A 26082-nucleotide genomic window follows, 5' to 3' on the forward strand; every position below is an offset into this window, starting at 1 on the left:
GTATTACCCTTATTATTCAGATAATATTCACTACTCCTACATATAACACCAGCCAGACTGAAGCACAACCCACAATGCGATCCCATTCATTTCCTTCTCATAGTTACAAGCTAAAATGAATTGCCACCATAGGACGATCGCAGAGCCTCACACGAGCTCGAAACGCATCAGGAGCCTCACAGACTTGTATTTGTTCCCCTTGCGGTCGTGGAGGGACACGGCGCGGATCCCTTGCTTCAGCTCCATCACCGGCAGGCACGTCTGCCCACCAAAGTCATGCTTCTCCGACATGTCGTACTCATGGACCTCCACACGCAGCAGGGCCAGCTCCGGGACCGTCAGCGGGAACGAGAACTCCTCGTCCCACACCGGCACCCACTGGTCCTCAACCGTCCGAGTCTTCTTCATCATGCAGTCCGCAGGCACTCCCGCTATCCCTACCTGTTTAATTGCCATTGAACATTCAACGTTACCCGTCAGCTTTGCACAGTGGAAGCTTGTTCATCAGCCACTACATGGATGATTTGGTGGACCAGAGATTCAAACCAGACTATACGTACCCTAGCGTAGAAATCAGGCGGAGAAAAGGCGTCGAAATGAGTTTTACTGAAGTCCATGCGCCACCCGTCTCCCATATATACTTTGACCTGCTTAAGCATGTGTCCTTGGTTAGGCTGCAGCCTGCGGTACCGTCTTTCAGTTTCAAAATATATAGTACGAACCTTCAGAGTATTCTTCACCGGCATTATTGCTTTAGGGTCAAATACTTCACCTTTTTGGTCTGCCTTTAGCAAGAAGTCTGGCTTCTTAACATATCCGCAGCCCCCATTGGCTCTAAAAAATCCTTGCATTAATCTTAGTGATTTGTCATGCCCCTGAAAAGGAAGTCCAATCAAAATTAGCAAAGTCTAATGATTATGTGTTGTCAACTATTGTAAGTTAAGAGACAACCAGATATGCAACTCAGATTCAGGATCTCTCAGAACATTTAACTTCGCCTAGAAAGCTAGGCTGATGATTTATACAATATACTTCGGGTGTGACATACCACTTTCAGGGTAGATCTGGGTGGTGGTGTATATTAGTTTCCAACTTATAAATTGTTCTGCTGCCTAGCTATGCGAATAAAATGGGGAAGTTTTTTCCGACTGAGTAGGTGACGTTTGGTAGAGACGTTGTATAACTGTATTAGGATTGGTCGAAACTCCATATAAATCCTCTCAAGTCATTGTCGATCCTGATTATTATTTTTTGATTGGGCAACAAATAGGAACTATGTGATGCTCAAACTTGAACTATGTGAGGATTAAAACAAGCAAAAACAGGGAAACCATGATTCATGAATCAGTTAAGAATCGTAAACCAACCTGCATGTTGAATGCAACCATCTGAGCACCATGACTCCAGGCATTTACTGGATCATAGTTAGAAGAATTAATCCTTGTACCCTTGGGATAAATCCTCAGTATATTTTTCTCAGTGAACCTAAATCAGAGTAATACATTCAGATAAACATTTATCACAAGTTCAAGGAGCAATGCAAACTTTTAGTTGCAAGCTAAATTAGATCTTTAACTGTCCAAGGTCCAGCATCAGCTTCCCTTTTGGTAAGAATATTGACGGACAAAAAGCAGACAATAAATTGATGAAAGTAATGTTCACACCCAGAAAAGTTGTATCGGAATGCCACAAATAGGAACATAAACCATTTTCAAATATTCAACCAGGGTATCTGACATCAAATTCACTTGAGATTAGTATGGTGTGACCAATTGAAACTGTGAGAATTTAACAATTGCTATTTTCCATAAGTAGCCGCAGTGTTTTAGGAACATTTAATTCATGATATCATGTAAGGGTAGCAGCATGGCTGGTCTAGCATTACATTTTTGTTGCCAACAGTTTATTCTCGTATTAAAAACTATAAAGCATAACTTCAACATAATGGAATAACTGGATGTGCCTACGTTCATAAACCCAAGTGCACCTGTCATATTTCAGTTATTTGGCCCTAAAACTTCCATTGTTTCATGTGCACTGAATATCCAATATAATCAACTACTGGTGTATTTAAATTACCTTATGATATCAGCACCATGAGAAATTGTTGCTTTAGACAACTGTGTCTCGCTTAAAGAAAGGCGTCTGCATTTGTTGGGGTCAACCTTAAGCGCATCCCTCAAATGGCCTTTTGGTTTGCCAGCGTGGATGGTTATGAGTTTCCTATACTCACATGCAGTATCTGGCTGGAATTTGGGATCCTCTTCCTCTGAAATGTCGTCATCTTCTTCATCCAGCTCATCCTGTTCATGACAATAAAAAGATATAATTTCATTACTTGATGACCTTTTTACTTTTGCTAATGAGTGCGTGCCTCCAAATGGAACAAGTATTGCAGACCTTGCCATCAGAATCGTCAGCATTTGAATCTGCTCTTTTCAAGCTTACTTCCTCAGCCAGTTTAGCTGCCTTCTCACTTTCATTCTGATTACCCTGAGCTTTAAGAAATTCCTTGAATTCTTCTGGTGGCTTAGTTGAGATGATAATCCTTTTCATTAGAGCTTCTGGAGAAGGAAACTCATTTAGTGTGTCTGAACTAGGGACGTAAAGGAGGTCCCCAAATGTTTCCCTGATCATCTAAAATAATTTGGAGTCAGAATTGAGGATCTACACATAACACATGCAGAGGAAGATATAAAGGTAAATTTTACCTCAGCTACTTTGGCCTGGAGATCTGCAGTGAGGTGATCTTCAAGAGTAATTACAAGAGGATACGTCGAAGCGGTGAAGGCGTGTTCTTTAATGGACTTTAAACATCTCATGATATCTACAGGTGCAGTCAATGTCCTTTCAAATGGCACAAAAAGTAAGAGTTAGGAAACACAAAATTAGGATGGTTGCAAATTTGAGAAGACCAACAGAAAAAACAAAAATTGAATTGAGAAGCTAATAAAGAAAAAGGTAAGGTCAGGTGATTTGACAAATCCTGTATAGAGACATGTTTAGGGACAAAGTTACTTCCCTGTCATTATTTTACAAGTAAAAATTTCTGTTATCCCATAACTCTACCTAATTGGCTCTACAAGTTCCAAATCCTGAAGCATGTACATTGTACAATGTTCAATACTAAGCACATCATCATCTTTTTTTTTCCACTGAGAGAAACTATCTATCCTGTAATCTTACATTCTACCTTATCAATAGAGCACTATTTTTTTTCACTGGCATATTCGCTTTATCACGTAGCAACACTTTCGATTCTCAATATCCTTAAAGCATGGACGTGTACACTATTCAACACTAAGGGCAGTCAAATACACTCACAGGCTCTAGGTGAAAATGTATCAGTACTGTGCAGTACAACAGGACCAACTACTATGATGCTTCTGAAACGGACCATGTAATAGTTTACCTTCCTCAGAAGAGCAGTCACCAGTGTCAACTTATCTACCCAAGGAACAGAGCTAAGCTCAGATTGACATTTGTAAAAGGGGTATCAATGATAAGTGATATTTATTTTGTGGCCAAAATTACATGCAACTATGCTGAATGTCGTGCTGCAATATAAATACAGTAAATATATTTCATAAAAGCAAAATTGTTTGTTGAGGAAGTAGAATTCGTACCCTCCATGCAGAATCTCAACACGGTTCTTTGCAGAGTTTGGCCACATGTCGAGTTCAATCACTCTCACGCCTCTCTCCAATGCTTCTATGATTGGAATGTCACTGGAGTCACTGTTGAGCTGGTTCCCGGTTAAGTAGGAATTATGGCCAGTGAAGACGTAATAATGAGAAATCGGGGCTGACATGTCCTGGTGAACCTGAGCAGATAATTGGAATAAGAATGTGACATAATGTAATATAGAGCAACCGAGAAATAGAAGCTGACGGAAATAGGAAAGAACAGGTGCACATTTTGTGCAACAGCCTAGATTATTGCATAAGTGGAACACCGCCCTACTTTTGTGAGACTTCAGGTCTAACTTTTTGGTAAAAAATTTTTACATAAAACTTCAGGTCTGACTGGCAGATGAGGATCACTAAGGCAAAAGGATGGTATGAAATGCAAATTGATTTATCTCAAATCCTTCTGAATTTCATTTGTGGGGCATATTTGTATTTTTTTTTCACTTCAAGTAATAGATGACTGTCCTGAAAGAGCAAGCTGCTAGTTGGTCTGTTGTTGCCTTGTTGGGGAGGAAACAAAATCAAAGCTTTCTCTGGTGAGAAGAGGTACGTAGTTTTGTAGCACCTAAAAATAGCCCCCCTTTTCATGTGTTTTCTGGCGGATTGTAATGTGAAAGCGATGGTCAACCCACTGCCGATGTTAAGTCAACATCGCCTGTTCTTTTCATCCATTTCCCATCCCAAAAGAGGGACGAGCTGAATCAAGCCCGTTGACCGCTAGCATTGCACGGCGAGACAGAGCAGATGGAGGTCATCGAAGCCGAGCGGAATCGGCAACAGTTCAATCCAACTAGATCGGGGAGCAATCAATTTGACTTCTTGTAGGCCGTAGCAATGGATGAAGCAAAGGGAGGTCGAGCAGCGAACCTTGCTGTCGATGGGCGGGTTGAGGTCCGGGGAGAAGAGGAAGCCGAAGAAGTCGTCGAGCGAGGGCACGGCGTGGGCGGGGGACCTGCCGACGAAGCGGGCGATCCCGCCGGCGGCGCCGCCGCCGGAGAGCACGGCGAGGATGCGGTCGGCGTCGGAGGGGCGCTCCCGCTGCACGTCGTCGAGGAAGCGGCGCAGGCCGTCGTCGCCTTGGGCCGCGGCGGCGTGGGCGGCGCGGACGTCGGGCGGCGGGTGCGCGTCCGGGGATCGGAACTTGCGGGTGAAGCACATGCAGTACCTGTAGGCGTAGCTGCCCATTTTCTTGGTCGAGGTCGAGGAAGAAAGCTCCGAATCTTCTCCTCCCGGCCTGGACTAGGTGGGATTCGGGGAGCTGAGGAGAATGAGATGCCTCTGCTCTGCTCTCAGCAACTGTATTAGTGGCGCGTGGGAACTGCCGCCATTCCTCGCTCGTCTTCTCCGCGTGAGCTCCGCTTGCGCGTCTGCGTTTGTTCGCGTGGGGGAGAGGAGAAGACAAAGAACTTGTTTTTTTAGGACGAGGGGAGAGGAGGCGACTGACTGAGTGACTCTTGATGGTGAGTCACGGCCGAGATGGAAGAAGTGGGGAAGAAGATGGCAAGATGCCATGCGACGCGACGGAGTTTCAAAAGGTAGTGGGGGTGATTTTTTTTGCGTACAGCCCTCTTTTTTCCAAATATTTATCCTCTGCCTATTTATCTACCCTTTCTACTCCATCCCTCCCATCAAGATCTCTTAGATTTTGTCTAAATTTGGATGTATTCACACACCAGATAGTGTATAGTTACATCTAAATCTTAACAAATCTAAGACAATCTTGATGAGATGGGGAGAGTACTTATTTTTCATAAATATATATAGTCAACCACTTATTCTTCCAAATATTGCGAGGTACTAGTTGATATTTCTTGGTGAGAAGCACTGGAAAAAATGTAGACGCAACACCATCGCGTACCTAAGCTACGAGTTTCAAAATTAACAAGCTACCATTGTCGCCAGCTATGGATGAGAATGCCGCCTTTCATCGAAATGATGATCTGCTTTAACAAGATATTGGTGGTGTTAAATTTGGAGTTTGATCCGCGGTGCGGGTGTAAGCACCCCCCCCCCCTATCCATTGGTTATCCTATAATTAGCCCATTCAGAACACAATGTTGAAATCATCGATGGAAAGTGAGGTTCCTCTTTGGATGGGAGGATATGTCAGTAAGAATTATGGAGGGCTCAAAAAATCCTCCCGTGAAAGAGGAACTATGCATCCGTGGGATTTTGTGTTCTCTTAAAGTGCATGATCTATTTTTTTGCTTTAAGAGTTCGCTCAGTGATGAGAAGAAATGGTCTTTCTACGGGTTTTTTTTGAAATTCCCAATTTCACAAAAAAAAAAACTCGTACATTGTTCTTTCTTGACTATGATTGAATGAGAACGAAGAAAAGACGATTGGTACTTTCTTTGAAAACTAGATATTGATGAATATCTTTATCTTTTCACTTAGTCATATTTATCCATAGATCAAAAGTAAAGCTTCATTATTTTACATGAACTTATATTCAATATTCGCACCTCAACAAGCTAAGCTATAGCTATAGCTAGCTTGCTGCTTCTTAGCTAGCTTGCTGCTTTAGTTCAGTTGCTTACTTATTCCACATGACAAATGCCTTGCGGATTTTGTGTTAGTGCGCCACCAGGTATGGGTTTAATTAGGTCTCTTTGCATGGTTGGTAAGTATCTTTGCAGTTTTAAGGGCATCTCCAACGGGGCGACCCATCCCGCGCCCGCGCGTCCGGATGGGTCCAGCCGGACAAAAACCCGGCCCAACGCGGGGACGCACCGCAAAAGCGGACGGCCGCGGCGTCCGGAACGACGCAAACCCGGCCCAAATCCGGGCCGGGTTTGCGTGGCCGCGGATGGCACGCGGCGTCCTCGCGTGTCCGCCCCGTCCGCGTGGCTGGCCCACTGTCGGTGCCCCGGTCCTATTAAATGTGGATCGGGGAAGTGGACCTGTCCCTATCCGAGTCCCCACTTTCCACTCCGGCCGCACGCGCGAGCTCGAAGCTTCCGCGCCGCCATGGCCCCGAAGCGCGAGTTCTCGCCATCCGCCAACGACCACGAGGCCGGCAGCAGCCGGCCGGCCGCACCGGCGCCGTTCGCCATGGGGCCGCCGGCGACGCCCGGACGCGACCGGATCTACGTCACCGTAGCGGTGGCGCGGATGTTCGGGGACGCCGGCGTCCCAATGCCGTGGGGGACGTGCACCTCCCCACGGCCGGCACCTGAGCCCGGATCGGGTTCCGGTGCCGCCCATCCCGGCGTCGGGCCGCGCCCGCTACGCCGAGATCCGGAGGCGCCGCGCTCGAGCTGCCGGCGGACCTCCGGCAGGACCCCGCGTACGGCGACGCAAGTCCCAAGCGGGACTTGTGGTTCGAGGTGGAGCACGATGCGCGGCGGCGCACGTGCTTCACATCCGCGACGGCGCGGCCTCGCGCGCGACCGAGCACGGCCTGCTAGGCGGGCCGGCCGCCGCCCGGCGGCCTCTACATCAACGAGCCCGCGCCCCGGCCCCGGCCCCGGCCCGCGGCCGCAGCCGCAGCCCCGGGAGGAGGAGAACGACCCGGAGCCGCGGCGGCGCTCGCGGCGTCCCGCGAGCAGCCGGGACCTCGACGAGCCGGCCAAATGGCCGCTCCTCGCCGAGACGCCGCGCACCTCCGCGCCGGGAGGAGGCGGCCGAGAAGGCCCGGGAGGACGCCCGGGCGGACGCGTGGGCCTTCCTCCAGCCGGCGCGCCGTCGGGGAGGAGGCCGCTACGCGTCGGGCGGCGCTCCGGGAGGAGGAGCGCCGGCCGCGCGCCCGGCGGAGGAGGAGCGCCCGGCCACGCGAGGCGGAGGAGCAGCTCCGACAGGAGTCCGCGCGGAGGGCACGGGCCGCGCGGCCGGCGAGCCCGCCGAACGCGCACTCCGCCCGGGAAAGGGCGCGATGGGACCCCCGGCCGGAGTCCCGGTGCCCTCCGGCGTGTCGAGCCGGAACGGCGCGTCGCCGCCGGGCGGCGTCGTCGTCATCGACGCCGACGATGACGAGTACTACCGGGGGTAGTCATCGCCGGCGGCCACCGCGAGCTCGCAAACCCTGGCTAGGGTTTGCTTTTTTTAGTTTAAAGCCATATATGGCTTTCTTTTGTGTAAAATTTGCCCAAAATAGGGCTAAGTTTAATGACCAACTAGTTTAAATTTATGTTTTGTTCTTTTCCTTTTTTATTTTCATTTCTGTTTTATTTTATTACCAATGCGCTGCGTCCGCGCGTTGGGCGCAGCGTGCGATCCAAACGGACACGCGAACGCGGGCCGCTGTCCGGGTGTCCGTTCGGCCACGCAAACGGCCCAAAACGGACGGCCCAGCGCGTCCGTTTGGGTCGCGCGGTTGGAGATGCCCTAAGCTTTCCTCCCGTTGCGCAAGACGCAACTCTCTCTGCCCTTTATGACACATCGGTCATATTAGTATGGCTATTTATTAAGATGAAACGTGTGTTGTCTCCTCGGGCTTCCTTGAGGACACATCATATGCAAGTTCCTAGCTTGCTCTAGCTAGATACCAAATTACAATATTAATTATTCATCTTTAAAAAGTTATAGGATCAACAATTTCCAGTCCAATATACTGTAACAGACGTGCGTATCTGTCTGTTGGGTGTGTGTACAGGTTTGACCTTGTAATCTTGGACAGACAAAATATATACTCGAGTTGACCAAGACTTGCATGAATAGAATAGACAAAGAGGTGTTGTAAATTGTGGCAAATGAGAGGATGTTTTTGCCAAACGAGATTATATGAGCAGATAGTCGAATTGACCGAGACTTGCATCACGATTAGACAAACAAGTGGGAAGGGGGTGAGGAGGGAACTCTCCTCCTAGGCAGCTACTCCAGCTCCAAGCCAAAGAGTGGACTGGAGTATTATTAGAGAAGAAGACGCGATCGAAGCCAAGTCATGTAAAATAAACAAAACATTAATGTTATTTGACGTTACTAGCATAAACCAATCGCCTTGAAGCAAGCAAGGCAAAAGCAAAGACTTTTTTGAATTTCTTTTTCTTTGGTTTGATAGAAACAACCAAGGATTAGTTGGAGAGAGGGAACGCATACAATGTATGATTTCTTGACTCGAGCTGCCAATGAGATGTATAACACGTGATACTTTAATATGAACATATGGTCACCTGTCTTAGTACTTCAATCAACAGATCGGATACACCAACCCCGGCGATCCTGTTTAATTTACCTACTACTTGCGCTTTTGTTAAATCAAAATATACTGTATTCTTTTTACAAGAGAAGAAATCCAAATGCAATTATCAATTAGGGTCAGCGGCGAACTCTGAAATTTGGGTTGCTTCTGGACAGTGAACCGTCGTGCAGTTGTACTCCACTAAGAATAAATTCAGAAGCGTGTGTAGGCTGGCATATATATCTTGTCTGACGATTGGTTGCATACTTGCAACCATACACTGATACATACAGCTAAAAGCGTTTGCTCCTCTATTTTTGTTTGAAGAGTACAATGGTCCATGGATGCCTAAAGGGTAGGAAAAGAAGCGTACCGTCCCGTACATTGCTGATTGCTGCTCCACAAAGTTGCGGCCCGGCTGGCATGCATGCTGTTCAAAGGCTGTCCGTCTGTCTTTTCTGTCCAACGAACATATTGGTATTGAGCTCATGTTCATTACCGCAAAGATATATTCTCTCTCGCACTCACTCGATGTTAGAGCATCTCCAGTCGCGTCCCCCAAACCGTCCCCTAAAGCGCGCCGGATTGAGCGTTTGGGGGACGTGTTTTGTTCGTGCCGCGTTTGGGGGACGTCGCTCCCCAGCCGCGTCCCCCAAACGCCGCCCCCAAACATTTAAAATAATTTTTTTAACACATAAACCATTTATATCAAATGTAGCATATGAAAAAAAATGTTTTCGAGGATTGTTTTCAAATTAAATTACAACAAACAATAAAACAAGTAATCAAATATAATAAAAAGGGCTAGATGATACATCAAGGTGCCACGGTATTTCCTTTGATCTTCCACAAATGCTCAACGAGATCAGCTTGAAGTTGCTCATGCACATTGCTCGTCACGGATCTCTGCGTGCATGACCACAAAATCGGCAAAATCTGCGGGCACCTCATGATCAACCTCCGCGAGAGGTCCTTGACACTCATAGGGACCAACATGTGACCTAACATGATTCTTGCGGTCATCCTCGATGATCATGTTGTGCATGATCACACAAGCCTGCATCACCTCCCACATTTGGTCGTGAGACCAGCTTAGAGCAGGGTACCGGACAATGGCAAATTGTGCTTGAAGCACACCAAATGCCCGCTCGACATCCTTCCCGCAAGCCTCCTGTCGTGTAGCAAAGTGAGAATTCTTCGGACTCGATGGATTCGAGATTGTTTTGACAAAAGTGGCCCATTTTGGATATATACCATCGGCTAGATAATAGCCTTTGGTATATTGGTGGCCATTGATCTCATAGTTGCATGGTGGAGCATGCCCTTCCACTAGTCTGCCGAACACCGGAGACCGTCGCAACACGTTGATGTCATTGTGTGATCCCGCCATGCCAAAGAAAGAATGTCAAATCCACAGGTCATAATCTGCCACGGCTTCAAGCACCACACTCGCAATATCCATGACGCCCTTTGTATATACCTTGCCAAGCAAACGGGCAGTTCTTCCATGCCCGAGTGCATGCAATCGATGCTTCCAAGCATTCCGGGAAATCCTCCGGCAGCATTTTGTGCCATGATCCTTGCGGTCTCTTCCTCGGTTGGCCCTCTCAAGTAGTATTTGCCAAACTTTCCCACCACAGCTCGGCAAAACTTGTACATGCACTCAATGGCAGTAGACTCACTCATGCGAAGGTAGTCGTCCCGTGTATCGGCAGGTGCTCCGTATGCAAGCATCCTCATGGCGGCGGTGCACTTCGAATGGATGAGAACCCGAGAACGCCTACGGCGTCGAGCTTGAGCTTGAAGTAGGGGTCGAACTCTCGAACGCCGTGGAGGATATTCATGAACAGGCCCTTGCTCATCCTGTACCGGCGCCGAAAATTGTCGGCATGTGTTGCCCCGTCGGCGAAGTAGTCGTTGTGCAGCATGGCATGCCCCTCCATCCTCTCGCCGGGGCTTCGACTTCCTTCTTCCCGGCCTTGATCCTCCGCGGCGCGGCCTCTTCCTCTTCTCCGCCTCGGCGTCAAGCATGTCCTGGAGGGAGGCGATGATCGGCAAATGCTCCCGCAGGTCGTCGTCGAACGCTTGCTCGTCCTCCGGCCAGCGGGGCAACCATCTCATCGTCGCTGTCCATGGCTAAAGCAAAAACAATGGTTAAAATTGCGCCGAGGCGGACGACGCAACAAACGGCGACCAATCGCGCCTACCCGGCAAGTCGTCGAGCACCTTACGTGCGCGGAGGCGGGGCGGATTTGACGGCGCGTTCGGGAGGCGCCGGCGACGCGGCGGCGGCGGCACGACCGGCGGGAGCCCCGGCCGCGACAACGGTGCTGACTCGCAGCACGGATCGGACGCCCAAACGGCCGGGAAATCCGGCGGCGGCGGTGGGGTGGGAGGCGCGGGAAGGAAGGAGCGACGAGAAAGAGGCGCGAACCAACGGTTTATGCAAATAGTCGCCGACATGTGGGAGCCCGCCTCGCTTTTCGTTGTGTCCGGCGTCCCCGGTGCGTCCCCTGTGGGACGGGGACGGGCTCGGGGCGCCGGACACCGTATCGGGGCGCGCCGGACAAAAAAGGGCTTTGGGGGACGCGGCTGGAACGCTTTTTTGTCCGGCGCGCCCCAAATCGCTTTGGGGGACGGTTTGGGGGACGCGACTGGAGATGCTCTTAGCTTCCGTCGAATCCTACAACATCAAATATGTAACATATTCATTTGACTGCAACATTAAAAAAAGAAGACAAATTTTTCAGTGAGGTTTAGTTCCGTAAAGTTTTACTATTTGAAACGTAGTATAGACAGACCCATCGAAATATTATTACTCCGTCCGTTTAAAGGATGTCATTCCACCAATAAAACATGGTTTAGTGGCCAAAATGAAGTCATCTATGAGGAAAACGTCACACAAATCTAGTGATACAAATTTCATCCTAACAATATATTTTAAATCATACAAAAAGACTAGTTAGAGCTAGAACCTGACGCCTTGTAAAGTGTCACGTGTCATTTCGAAACAGAATAATTGACAGTAAACAAATGGTAGTATTAATCCTTCCCAAACAAGTTCTTTCCTTAATATAGATGATTCCTTTAGAAAACCGAAAACCAGACAAGATTCTACCTTTAATGCAAGTACTCTTCCACACTGTCTCGAAAGAAGAAGGTAAAAACCCACTCAACCAATGGAGCACCTATTTGTAGAGCAGCTTCTCTCAACCTCTCAAGGCATCTTCGACCACCAATCAACAAGGCATATCATCACCAAGATACTATTCTACAGGACTAACGTACAAGTGCCTTGCAGCTATTATTTTAGATGAAAAGGGATCTCTTCCTAGCTCCATTTCATAAGAAAAGAAGCCTTACATAATTCTAGTCTCTGAAAAGGAAAGAAAAAACTACAGGCTTCGATCCAAACAAAGTTTTTAAAGAGCTCAAAACAGAGCACGATCGGCTAGAAACAACAACTATAATCCAAGTTGGGTCACAAACCAACTCAAAACCCTCCATAGTAAAGGAACAACACTACTAACAACAAAAAGATCTAAAGAAAGCTCTCTCGCTACCATCCTCCAAGCTTGCCCCCACTTTCGAAGCACACGTAGGAAGTGGGCAACAACACCAGGGTGCTCCAGGAGATACTTAAACGATGCACTTCCGCCATAACTTGAGTTCTAGGACGAGTCCCAATCGAAGGAGGTGCAAGTCACCCCGATGGGAGGCATAGGGGATCTTTTAGCTAGATAAGGAGATGGTCCATGAATTGAGCGATCATGCCTTCTTCCAATTCTTTGAAAGGCTTCTTCCAGTCTCAGAGAAGGGAGTGAACCAGGCTCCAGACCTGTTTTATATTAATCCAAGTAACCTTGTTAAAGACAAGATTTAAAAAAAAATCTATTTATCCATAAACCCCAAAGGATAGCAGAAGAAACTATATTGAAATGTGCAAATCTTTAATTGCAGAGCCGTCTAGTAGCAACTGATTTAAAATTTATAACATAAATATCAAAGATAGTATCAACCTCACCCCAAAGGGCTCTAGCAAAAATGCATTCAAACAAAATATGCCTAACTGTTTCAAATTCACCACACATTTCACACTCCATTGGTTTAGGAATACCTCTAGCCCTGAGATTATTCCTAGTCATTATTTTATTTTGAGAAAAAAACCATAAAAACTTGAATTCTAGGTGGATTTTTTAGTTTCCAAATAGATGGAAAGTAAATTGGTTTTATCCCTAGAAAGTTAATGACAACATATAAAGAGATAGAAGAATAAACCCCATAAGGATTGTATTGACAGATCAACTAATCATTTTCATCATAAAAGGTAATAGTTCTAGCTATTTTAAGGATTTCTTACCACTCACTCATCATATCACTAGTAAAAGTTCTTCTAAAGTTACCTCTAATCTCATTCCCATCCCACAACTCAGCTAGGTTTGAGTTTGTTGGTTAGAAATAAAATAAATATCCTAATATTGAGTAGCTAAAGGGAAATTTCCAAACCAAATATCCTCCCAGAAATTTATGTATTTTCCATTTCCAGCATGCCACTTATACCACATCTTAACTGTCCTAGAAGCCCACATCACATCTTTCCAGAAGGTGGATGGTTGAAGGTCATGATAAGATAGGATATTGGGATGCCTTGCAGCTATGACTTTCGTTTGTACACTTTGTACAAATGCCTTGCAGCTAGTTACTTTGGTGTGTTCTTTGTACCGTGAAACCTTTTTTACTCTTCCCATTTAGTACTACAAGTCATTTTATGTTATTTTTTCTCAAAAATGTATTTATCTAGACGCATTTTCGTGTGTCCATATTAAAATAACTAAAACATCCTATGATAGCTAACGGAGGGAGTACTCAAGACCAGCCTAATTGACTCTATGATTCTTAAAAAATGGAGAAGATATACAAAAATACAATCACTCTTAATCAAGACCAAAACAAATTTTATGAACGTGCCCTCCAGCAAGACAACACGCAGGACCAAACTAAAGCAGACTTGGCATGCATTTTTATTCTTCGATCACAGACGGAGACTTAGTAATTAGCGTGGTAATTATGTAAGATCATCTTCAACCAATCCAATCAGATAGAATCGATTCGGATACGCAGACCCACTAGGGGTGGCAGAATCTGAACGACCTTGACTCGGGACTGTAATTACACGTGCACGCATGCACTTGGTGGTCGGAACGAATTTTTAATGCTTCAGTTGTAATCATAAGTTCATAACCAAGTCTAGGTTGTTCACACTAGCGTCATCTTTGTTGCTCACGTCACCAATTTTATTATTTCGTAACAACGCTACTGTTTTTTTCTTCTACTTGGACCGCAATAACGCCACGGCTTCCACGTGATTCAGACAAAAAAAGGGACTTCAGGTCATTGTCTGAATAATTAAGTAATATAAGATGGGCATGGTGTGATTGTCATGACAGCTTGTCAGGGACATATCGAACATAAATTTCTAAACGGAATACTTCTCTCACAATTGAAGAAAATATTGGCATATTTTCTCATTTAGTTGTGACATTTTGACATCTTGTACTCTATTTTATTATTTTCTCAAACCGAAAAGATTGATCAACTTGTTATGGCGACATGACAGCTTACTAGCCATACTGCTCAGATTGTAGCACTAGTAGAAAATGGAGCATCCATCTAAGCCTTTAGTACCGGTTCCCTTACGAACCGGTACTAAAGGCGGCATTAATACCGGTTCCATGCGTGGGACATCAATACCGGTTCGTTAAGACTCTTTTATACCCGGTTCGTGTTACGAACCGGTATGAAAGGGTTTGAGCCCATTTTCCAGGCGGAGGTGGGGCCAGGGCTGCACCTTTAGTACCGGTTCATATAAGGAACCGGTACTAAAGGGTATGTGCTATATCAGCGCGCGCCGCCCCGCCCGAGCTCCCTGCATCTCATTTCCTTCTCATCCTCTCTCACATTTCCAAATATTTTGCACCTCTCACACTTCAATAATCTTCATTTTTCTCCACCATTTTAACAAGATTAACGGCATACATCTATCCAAGGGTTAGCAATATCATCCTTCCTTCCGGCGTTCCTAATTTAGCTCATTTCTTTGGTAGTTTTAACTCGTACTATTTTTCTAGTGCTAGCAAGGTGTTCGATGAAATGCCTAAGTTAGGGATTTTATTTTTTTATATGCAATTTGAGCTGAAATTATGGTATGTTTTGTAGGTTTTAATTAGTATCATCCCCGTCCTCACCGCCGTCGATCGCCATCGTCGTCCCCTAGCCGGCACGGTACCACCTCGGTGAGCCCCTCTTCTTTTTTATAAAAACAATTAGTTTTATGTGATGAACTTGAATATTAATTAATTAAGTTGGTCACTCATATATCCACGATGTTGTGTACTTAATGATTTTTGATATACATATAAAATGCAGATGAGTCGACAATGGATGTACGGTGACTGGTGCCATCCCGAGTTCATTAATGGCATGCATTATTTTCTCAACGTGGCTGAGGCAAACAGGCGGTCGAATGGTTTCATGCATTGTCCATGTAGTTCCTGTAAGAATATGAAGGATTACTCTACCTCAAAGACCCTTCACGTCCACCTGCTGGACAACGGTTTCATGCCCAGCTATAATTGTTGGACCAAGCATGGAGAAAGAGGGGTTATATTGGAAGACAACGAAGAAGAAGAGGATAGTGACAACTATCCCTTATTCACTGAAGACGGTGATAGTAGAATGGGGGAAGACGAAGCTGAAGAAGAGCCCACTTTCGATGAGCCGATTTTTGATGACCCGGATGACGATTTGGGTCAGGTCATTCTTGATGCGAAGATGAACTGCGGAAATGAAAAGGAGAGGTTGAAGTTGGAGAAAATGTTAGAGGATCACAACAAATTGTTGTACACAAATTGCGAAAATGGTCAGAAAAAGCTGGGTACCACGCTGGAATTGCTGCAGTGGAAGGCAGAGAATGGTACTTCGACAAGGGATTTGAAAAGTTGCTGAAAATAATAAAGAAGATGCTTTCGAGGGAGAACGTATTGCCCTCTAGCACGTACGAAGCAAAGAAGGTTGTCTGCCCTCTAGGATTAGAGGTGCGGAAGATACATGCATGCATCAATGATCGCATCCTCTACCGCGGGAGTACGAGAATTTGAATGCATGCCCGGTATGTAGTGCATTGAGGTATAAGATCAGGCGAGATGACCACTGGCGATGTTGAGGGCGAGTCCACCCCCGGGAAGAGGGTTCTGCGAAGGTGATGTGGTATGCTCCTATAATACCACGATTGAAACGTTTGTTCCGGAACAAAGAGCATGCCAAGTTGTTGCGATGGCACAAAGAGGACCGTAAGAAAGATGTGATGCTTCGAGACACCCCGCTAACGGGTCGCGGTGGAGAAAAATCGACGAGAGAGTTCAAGTCATTTTCGGATGACGCAAGGAACTTAAGATTTGTTCTAAGTACGGATGGCTTTAATCCTTTCGGGAGCGAGCTCCAGTCATAGCACCTGGCCAGTGACTCTATGTATCTATAACCTTCCTCCTTGGTTGTGCATGAAGCGGAAGTTCATTATGATGCCAGTGCTCATCCAGGGCCCGAAGTAACCCGGCAACGACATTGATGTGTACCTGAGGCCATTGGTTGAAGAACTTTTAGAGTTGTGGCATGACGAAGGTGTACTCGTGTGGGATGAGCACGAACAAAAGGAATTTAACCTACGAGCGTTGTTATTTGTAACCATCAATGATTGGCCTCGCTCTTGGTAACATTTCAAGGCAGATCAAACAAGGGATACAATGCATGCACACACTGTTTAGGTGAGACCGACAGTAATTATTTGGGAAACAAGAATGTGTACACGGGGCATCGTCGATTTCTTCCAAAACAACATCACGTCGGTAAGAGAGGAAAGCATTTCGGAGGTGAGGCGGATAACCGAACGAAGCCTACCCGCCCTCTTCGGGGAAGTTATATATGATATGGTCAAGGATTTAAAAGTGATCTTTCGAAAGGGTCTCGGCGGACAATCTGTTCCGCATGATGTTGACGGACACGTACCCATGTGGAAGAAGAAGTCGATATTTTGGGAGCTACCCTATCGGAAATTCTTAGAGGTTCACTCTGCAATCGACGTGATGCATGTGACGAAAAATCTTTGCGTGAACTCTGCTAAACTTCTTGGGCGTGTATGGGAAGACAAAAGATACACCGGATGCACGGCAGGACCAGCAAAGTATCCACGAAGGAAACAACCTGAATCCGAGAGAAGTATCAAGGTCCCGCCGGCTACGCTCTTACCAAAGAGGAGAAGGAGATCTTTTTGAAGTCCCGAGTAGCATCAAGGTCCCGTCCGGCTTCTCGTCGAATATAAAGGGAATAATAAACATGTCGGAGAAAAAGTTTCAAAACCTAAAGTCTCATGACTGCCACGTGATTATGACACAATTACTTCCGGTTGCATTGAGGGGGCTTCGCCGGAAAATGTTCGAGTACCCATTGTGAAGCTATGTGCGTTTCTCAATGCAATTTCTCGAGAAGGTGATCAATCCACTTACTCTACAAAATTTACAGAAGGATGTGGTCCAATGTCTAGTCAGCTTCGAGTTGGTGTTCCCACCATCCTTCTTCAATATTATGACACATCTCCTAGTTCACCCGGTCGAAGAGATTGGCGTTCTCGGTCCTGTATTTCTACACAACATGTTCCCCTTTGAGAGATTCATGGGAGTCTTAAATAAGTACGTTCATAACCGTGCTAGGCCGGAAGGAAGCATCTCCAAGGGCTATGGAACGAGAGGAGGTCATTGAGTTTTGTGTTGACTTTATTCTCGACCTTAAGCCGATCGGTGTTCTCGAATCGCGCTATGAGGGGAGACTGCGTGGAAAAGGCACGCTAGGAAAGAAATCAACAACGTGTATGGACGGACATTCTTTCACTCAAGCACACTACACAGTTCTACATAATTCCATCTTGGTGGCTCCGTACAAAGAGGAACACAAGGATATCTTACGCTCTAAATACCGGAGCAACGTGAAGATTGGATTGATGGAGAACACATGAAGACATTCGGCGGTTGGTTGCAAACACGTCTCATGAATGTCACCGATGACGAGCAGCTGTACTTGTTGGCCAAGCAACCATCTTCTACTATATCGACTTTTCAAGGGTACGAGATTAATGGGAACACATTTTACACTTTCGCCCAAGACAAAAAGAGCACCAACCAAAACAGTGGTGTCCGCTTTGATGCAGAAGATGGCAATGGGAACAAGGTCACATATTATGGGTACATAGAGGAGATATGGGAACTTGACTATGGACCTAATTTCAAGATCCCTTTGTTCCGGTGCAAATGGTTCAACCTGAAAGACGGGGTACAGGTAGACCCGCAGTACGGAATGACTACAGTGGATTTCAAGAATCTAGGGTATGACACCGAACCATTCGTCCTAGCCAGTGAAGTGGCGCATGTTTTTTATGTGAAGGACATGTCTAGCAAACCGAAAAAAAGAAAAGAAAGGCAAGAGGACACATCATACGATGAGCCAAAGCGGCACATAGTTCTTTCAGGAAAAAGAAACATCGTGGGAGTAGAGGACAAGACGGACGTGTCGAGAAGATTATAATAAGTTTTACGATATTCCACCCTTCAAGGTAAAAATTGACCCAAGCATCATCTTAAACAATGAAGATTGTCCATGGTTGCGTCGCGATAAGAAGAAAGGGAAACGAGACGAAGAAAACTTAGAAGACTAGCTAGATATAGGGATCATAACTTGTGTATCTCAATATGGAAATCACTTCGTGTAATGATGTTACTTGTATGTAAGATATTAACAATGGAGGTGGTTGGCTTGTTTTACTAGTTAAGTAGCTTTCACGGGCTTGCGGGGAAATTTTTCCAGGCGGAACTTCCGAATATGCCATATATAGGGCATGTGCACCAAGGGCATATTCGAGAAGTTCCGCCACGGAGATTTCCCAACCCTTTCCCCGACATTGTTAGAGGAGATGGAGTCTTTCACGGGCTTGCAGGGAAATTTTTCCAGGCGGAACTTCCGAAGATGCCATAGGGCGTGTGCACCAAGGGCATCTTCGACAAGTTCCGCCACGGGAGATTTCCCAACCCTTTCCCCAACATTGTTAGAGGAGATGGAGTCTTTCACGGGCTTGCAGGGAAATTTTTCCGAGGAGGAACTTCCGAAGATGCCATAGGGCGTGTGAACCAAGGGCATCTTCGACAAGTTCCGCCACGGGAGATTTCCCAACCCTTTCCCCAACATTGTTAGAGGAGATGGAGTCTTTCACGGGCTTGCAGGGAAATTTTTCCGAGGCGGAACTTCCGAAGATGCCATAGGGCGTGTGCACCAAGGGCATCTTCGACAAGTTCCGCCACGGGAGATTTCCCAACCCTTTCCCCATCCATGGTGATGAAACTCTCCATCCGGCCATGTTGGCTTGTTGAGCTGCTTGCCATGGCGTATCGATGCTCCTTTTATAGCTAGGCACGGCGCCGCTTTCTCCGACAGGGCGTCGTGCGCTACATGCTTTATCTCATCGAGCAGGGCGTCCTTATCCTGCCGACAGCTTTAGTACCGGTTGCACCCACCAGCCGGTATTAAAGGTTACCCACGCGTCCTTATCCCACCGACAGTTTTGTTACATGACAGAAAACCACCTTTAGTACCGGTTGCATCCACCAGCCGGTACTAAAGGTTTCCCGCCTATTATCTTCCCGCGCTTTCCACCGGTTCCCGCCTATTTTCTTCCCGCGCTTTCCACCGGTTCCCGCCTCCGTCATCCCCGCCATTTTTTCACTATATATATGTAGGCTTGGCCTCCATTTACATATCACATCTAGACTCATATCTGCAAACCTCATCATTCTCTCCCATGGCTTCCATCGTATCTCTAACCCCCCGGGAGGCGGAGGCGCTTTGCGCCTCGAACTACCCTGCCCGCCGGGCTACCGCGTCCCGACCGGCTGGTTGCTAAGCGTCGGAGGCGTACCGGTCCCTCCAGTCCCTCTAGGTGTGGCGCGCGAGATGGCCATCACGAACCACTACTACTTCGAGCTCACGCCAGAGCAGCGGAGGAATCCCCAGTGGCATCCCGACTACAACCCGACTTGGGAAAGCTTCTTCATCAATAGGCGTGAGAGGGCGCTTGCCATGCACGAGGAGGGCGGCCCGCCTCCTTCGAACTTCAACGAGGCCCGCCGTCGGCTGTGGTGGCGCGGCCGGACTCTCCAGGGCGTCATGGCCTACCGTGGCCCCCGCCTGCGCTACCCTCAGTCCCAGCCCACGCGTGCTCACCCGCCGACGTTCGACTACCGCGACCCCGATGCCAGCGACAATGATGACGGCGACTACGACGACTACAGTGGCGACTACTACAGGGCTAGGCACGAGTATGACTGAATGACTCCAACAGTAGAATCTGGCCATGTATCTTAATTTTCAGTTAAGCTATGTACTTTTAATTCGAGTTCAATCGGCTCTTTCTTCCCCGCCTTTTTTCTCCCACGCGCGGCATCATGGCGGGAAATAGAATAGAAAAAAGAAATAGAAAAGAAACAACAAAAGAAAAGGAACATAAAAAGGAAAAAAGAAAAGAAACATACAAGAAATAGAAAAGAAACAGCAAACAAAACATAAAAGAAATAGAAAAGAAATAGAAATAGAAAAGAGAACATAAAAGAAATAGAAAAGAAAACAAACAGAAAAGATAAAGAAATAGAAATAGAAAAGAAACATAGAAGAAAAGAAAAAAGAAAAGAAAAAGAAACAAAAAAGAAAAGAGAAATAGAAAAGAAAACATAAAAGAAATAGAAAAAAAAGAAGAAATAGAAAAAAAGAAATAGAAAAGAAAACAAACAGAAAAGATAAAGAAATAGAAATAGAAAAGAAACATAGAAGAAAAGAAAAAAAGAAAAGAAAAAGAAACGGAAAAGAAAAAAGAAATAGAAAAGAAAACATAAAAGAAATAGAAAAGAAATAGAAAAAAAGAAATAGAAAAGAAAACAAACAGAAAAGATAAAGAAAACAGCAAAAGAAAAGAAAACAGCAAAAGAAAAGAAAAAGAAACAGAAAAGAAAACAGCAAAAGAAAAGAAAACAGGAAAAGAAAAAGAAAAACAAAAAAAACCCTTTGGTACCGGTTGGTTCTCCTGTATTACACTTAGCCGCGCGGGACGGAAATCCCCAAATCGACATCAAACGCCGCCCGACACGCACAGAGAGAGAAGCCGCGCCGCCGTCCGAGCCACGCCGCGCCGCCGTCCGCAGCCACGCCGTCACCGTCGCCGTCCGCCGCGCTCTGCAGGTTAGTCCGCCGCTTCTCCCCTTCTTTCTTCCCTCCCCCGCTCACACGCCCTGCCGCAGTCCGTGTCCGGCGCCGGCACCGCCGATGCCGCGTCGCCACGCGGCCACGCTCACGCCCCCGCCGATGCTGTAGACGCCCACGCCCCCGCCGCAGACGCCCACGCCGGCGACGCCAAGCCACGGTCTGCGGCGGTGAATGATGGAATTTTAAAGGTAGCACAATAGTACATATTCAATACCACAATAGTTTTTAAGCTATTTGTCCCATGAGCTATATATTGCAAAGGTGAATGATGGAATTTTAAGGTAGCACTCAAGCAATTTACTTTGGAATGGCGGATAAATACCATGTAGTAGGTAGGTATGGTGGACACAAATGGCATAGTGGTTGGCTCAAGGATTTTGGATGCATGAGAAGTATTCCCTCTCGATACAAGGTTTAGGCTAGCAAGGTTATTTGAAACAAACACAAGGATGAACGGTGCAGCAAAACTCACATAAAAGACATATTGTAAACATTATAAGACTCTACACCGTCTTCCTTGTTGTTCAAAACTCAATACTAGATATTATCTAGACTCTAGAGAAACCAAATATGCAAACCAAATTAGCAAGCTCTAAGTGTTTCTTCATTAATGGTGCAAAGTATATGATGCAAGAGCTTAAACATGAGCACAACAATTGCCAAGTATCAAATTATCCAAGACATTTTAGAGTTACTACATGTAGCATTTTCCAATTCCAACCATATAACAATTTAACGAAGAAGAAACTTCGCCATGAATACTATGAGTAAAGCCTAAGGACATACTTGTCCATATGTTACAGCAGAGCGTGTCTCTCTCCCACAAAGTGAATGCTAGGATCCATTTTATTCAAACAAAACAAAAACAAAAACAAACCAACGCTCCAAGCAAAGTGCATAAGATGTGACGGAATAAAAATATAGTTTCGGGGGAGGAACTCGATAATGTTGTCGATGAAGAAGGGGATGCCTTGGGCATCCCCAAGCTTAGACGCTTGAGTCTTCTTAAAATATGCAGGGGTGAACCACCGGGGCATCCCCAAGCTTAGAGCTTTCACTCTCCTTGATCATATTGTATCATACTCCTCTCTTGATCCTTGAAAACTTCCTCCACACCAAACTCGAAACAACTCATTAGCGGGTTAGTGCACAATAAAAATTAACATGTTCAGAGGTGACACAATCATTCTTAACACTTCTGGACATTGCATAAAGCTACTTGGACATTAATGGATCAAAGAAATTCATCCAACATAGCAAAAGAGGCAATGCGAAATAAAAGGCAGAATCTGTCAAAACAGAACAGTCCGTAAAGATGGATTTAATTGAGGCACCAGACTTGCTCAAATGAAAATGCCCAAATTGAATGAAAGTTGCGTACATATCTGAGGATCACTCACGTAAATTGGCTTAATTTTCTGAGTTACCTACAGAGAATTAGACCCAGATTCGTGACAGCAAAGAAATCTGTTTCTGCGCAGTAATCCAAATCTAGTACTTACTTTACTATCAAAGACTTTACTTGGCACAACAAAACTCAAAACTAAGATAAGGAGAGGTTGCTACAGTAGTAAACAACTTCCAAGACTCAAATATAAAACAAAAATACTGTAGTAAAAACATGGGTTGTCTCCCATAAGCGCTTTTCTTTAACGCCTTTCAGCTAGGCGCAGAAAGTGTGTATCAAGTGTTATCGAGGGATGGAGCATCATAAGCTCCCCCATCTGTAGTGGTACTAGGGGCTTTGTCAATTTTAGGCCTATAATAATATTTCTTTGGTTTAGACACTTTAGAGACATACATAAACTTTTGCTCCTTTCCCACATAAGCTTTCTCTCTAAACTGTAAAGATGAAAAGGTTGAACCCAAGGTTCCCATAGCTTTTTCAAGTTCGCCAATCCTATCAATTTGATTATCATGGTCAACACATGTTCCTAGGACACTAATTCTTTCATCAATTCCTCCTAGGGATTTATCAAGTTCATCAGTTTTATCAAGTAACATTTCCAACTTAGTTTCAATACTCGGAAAATTTTTCTCTATGGTTTCCAATTTTTTCATAACATCCTCAAGGGGGGGTTCAATTTTAGTTTCATTAACAGGTGGTGTTCCAAATAAACTCTCAATAATGCAACTAGCTTCTAAAGCGGGAGCGCCTAGGAAGTTACCTCCCGCGAGACAATCAAGAACATATCTATTCCAGCTAGAGATACCAACATAAAAATTCCTGAGTAGGATAGTGGTGGAGTGTTTCTTAGTGCACCTATTATGGGCATCACTAATTCTATACCAAGCATCTTTTAAACATTCTCCCCCTTGTTGCTTAAATGAACGAACTTCAACTTCGGGATTACTCATTTTAGCAGTAGTAAATAAAGCAAACTAGATAAAGTAAATGCAAGTAACTAATTTTTTTGTATTTTTGATATAGCAAACAAGATAGTAAATAAAGTAAAGCTAGCAACTATTTTTTTTTGTGTTTTGATATAATGCAGCAAACAAAGTAGTAAATAAAATAAAGCAAGACAAAAACAAAGTAAAGAGATTGGGAAGTGGAGACTCCCCTTGCAGCGTGTCTTGATCTCCCCGGCAACGGCGCCAGAAAAAGAGCTTGATGGCGTGTAACTCACAGGTTCGTTGGGAACCCCAAGAGGAAGGTATGATGCGCACAGCAGCAATTTTCCCTCAGAAAGAAACCAAGGTTTATCGAACCAGGAGGAGCCAAGAAGCACGTTGAAGGTTGATGGCGGCGGGATGTAGTGCGGCGCAACACCAGGGATTCCGGCGCCAATGTGGAACTCGCACAACACAACCAAAGTACTTTGCCCCAACGAAACGAGTGAGGTTGTCAATCTCACCGGCTTGCTGTAACAAAGGATTAACCGTATTGTGTGGAAGATGATTGTTTGCAAGAAAACGAGTAAAGAACAAGTATTGCGGCAGATTTGTATTTTAGTATAAAAGAATGGACCGGGGTCCACGGTTCACTAGAGGTGTCTCTCCCATAAGATAAAAGCATGTTGGGTGAATAAATTACAGTCGGGCAATTGACAAATAGAGAGGGCATAACAATGCACATACATGTCATGATAAGTACAGTGAGATTTAATTGGGCATTACGACAAAGTACATAGACCGCCATCCAAGCTGCATCTATGCCTAAAAAGTCCACCTTCGAGGTTATCATCCGAACCCCTTCCGGTATTAAGTTGTAAAACAACGAGACAATTGCATTAAGTATGGTGCGTAATGTAATCAACAACTACATCCTTAGACATAGCATCAATGTTTTATCCCTAGTGGCAACATCACAACACAACCTTAGAACTTTCATCACTTGTCCCGGGTATCAATGCAAGCATGAACCCACTATCGAGCATAAATACTCCCTCTTGGAGTTAAGAGCAAAAACTTGGCCAGAGCCTCTACTAATAACGGAGAGCATGCAAGATCATAAACAACACATAGGTAATAACTTGATAATTAACATAACATGGTATTCTCTATCCATCGGATCCCGACAAACACAACATATAGCATTACCGATAGATGATCTTGATCATGTTAGGAAGCTCACAAGATCCAACAATGAAGCACAATGAGGAGAAGACAACCATCTAGCTACTGCTATGGACCCATAGTCCAGGGGTGAACTACTCACTCATCACTCCGGAGGCGACCATGGCGGTGAAGAGTCCTCCGGGAGATGAATCCCTCTCCGGCGGGGTGCCGGAGGAGATCTCCGGAATCCCCCGAGATGGGATTGGCGGCGGCGGCGTCTGCGGAAGGTTTTCCGTATCGTGGCTCTCGGTGCTCGGGGGTTTCGCGACGGAGGCTTTAAGTAGGCGGAAGGGCAACGTGGGGGGCCACATGAGGGTCCCACGCCACAGGTCGGCGCGGCCAGGGCCTGGGCCGCGCCGCCCTATGGTGGCGGCGCCTCGTGGCCCCACTTTGACTCCTCTTCGGTCTTCTGGGAGCTTCGTGGCAAAATAGGACCCTGGGCGTTGATTTCGTCCAATTCCGAGAATATTTCGTTACTAGGATTTCTGAAACCAAAAACAGCGAGAAAACAGACAATCGGCTCTTCGGCATCTTGTTAATAGGTTAGTTCCAGAAAATGCACGAATATGACATAAAGTGTGCATAAAACATGTAGATATCATCAATAATGTGGCATGGAACATAAGAAATTATCGATACGTCGGAGACGTATCAGGTGCCGCTGCTCGTTCTGCGAGAGTGCCAAGAGCCCTGCCACATCCTCGGCTACGACGTGCCCGTGGGCACCATGGTGCTCGCGTCAACGCATGGGCGATCGGGCGGGACGTGCCGCCATCCGACGCCGCCTTCCGACGTCACCCCTACTTGTGCGCCGCCGGGAGCAACTTGGCGACGCTCCTCGCCGTGACCGGCATGCCTAGAGCACGCATCGACATGCTCTGGATGCAACCCTGCCCCCTCACGCATCGGCTTAAACCAAAACCCTTTTTATTTCTTTTTGTTGTTTCTAAAAATTTGAAATCTGGATACTTTTCAAAGTATTTAAAACTACACTTTTACAACTCCAAATTTTACAAACTTGATATCCTTGACTATCAGAAAAACATGATCTATCCATATATAAAGTTTGTTTAAACTTTTGAACAACTAAAAATCGGACAACATTTTAATTTGGGCTTAAAATGATAAAACTTGCTATATTCATAACTCTCTTTCTACAACTCCAATTTGCACAAACTTTATATCTTATTGCATCAGAAAAACATGAGGATTTCAAATATCATCATGCCATGCATCATTGAAATCATCTCTGGTTCGGCCAAATTAAAATTGTAACAAGAACTAAATGCTATGTGAGGGTGTTCCACTATTTCTTGCTATATTCGAACACCCCACTTAATTTTGCTATGTATGAAACCCTCG

The 26082-nt window shown here is 45.7% G+C and overlaps 1 protein-coding gene across 1 annotated transcript; it reads right to left on the reverse strand.

The window, feature by feature from the left end:
- Positions 1-147: 147 nt before the first annotated feature.
- On the reverse strand, positions 148-5126 carry LOC124651279 (phosphoinositide phospholipase C 2-like). Its single transcript, XM_047190388.1, has 9 exons — positions 4557-5126; positions 3627-3823; positions 2712-2847; positions 2401-2637; positions 2080-2303; positions 1368-1485; positions 723-875; positions 561-647; positions 148-441 (listed from the first exon to the last, which is right to left on the reverse strand). Exons 1-9 carry the CDS (start codon positions 4872-4874, stop codon positions 148-150), a joined length of 1764 nt encoding a protein of 587 aa, XP_047046344.1. The 5' UTR covers positions 4875-5126.
- Positions 5127-26082: the final 20956 nt, after the last annotated feature.

The sequence above is a fragment of the Lolium rigidum genome, chromosome 5 (assembly GCF_022539505.1).
Source record: "Lolium rigidum isolate FL_2022 chromosome 5, APGP_CSIRO_Lrig_0.1, whole genome shotgun sequence".
In the NCBI taxonomy this organism is placed as follows: domain Eukaryota; kingdom Viridiplantae; phylum Streptophyta; class Magnoliopsida; order Poales; family Poaceae; genus Lolium; species Lolium rigidum.

Coding starts and splice junctions, on each gene's coding strand:
- LOC124651279 (XM_047190388.1), bottom strand. CDS start 4,874: ATGGGCAGCTACGCCTACAGGTACTGCATGTGCTTCACCCGCAAGTTC. Junction 3,824..4,556: donor ACCCGCCCATCGACAGCAAG/GTTCGCTGCTCG, acceptor TTATCTGCTCAG/GTTCACCAGGACATGTCAGC. Junction 648..722: donor CGGTGAAGAATACTCTGAAG/GTTCGTACTATA, acceptor ATGCTTAAGCAG/GTCAAAGTATATATGGGAGA.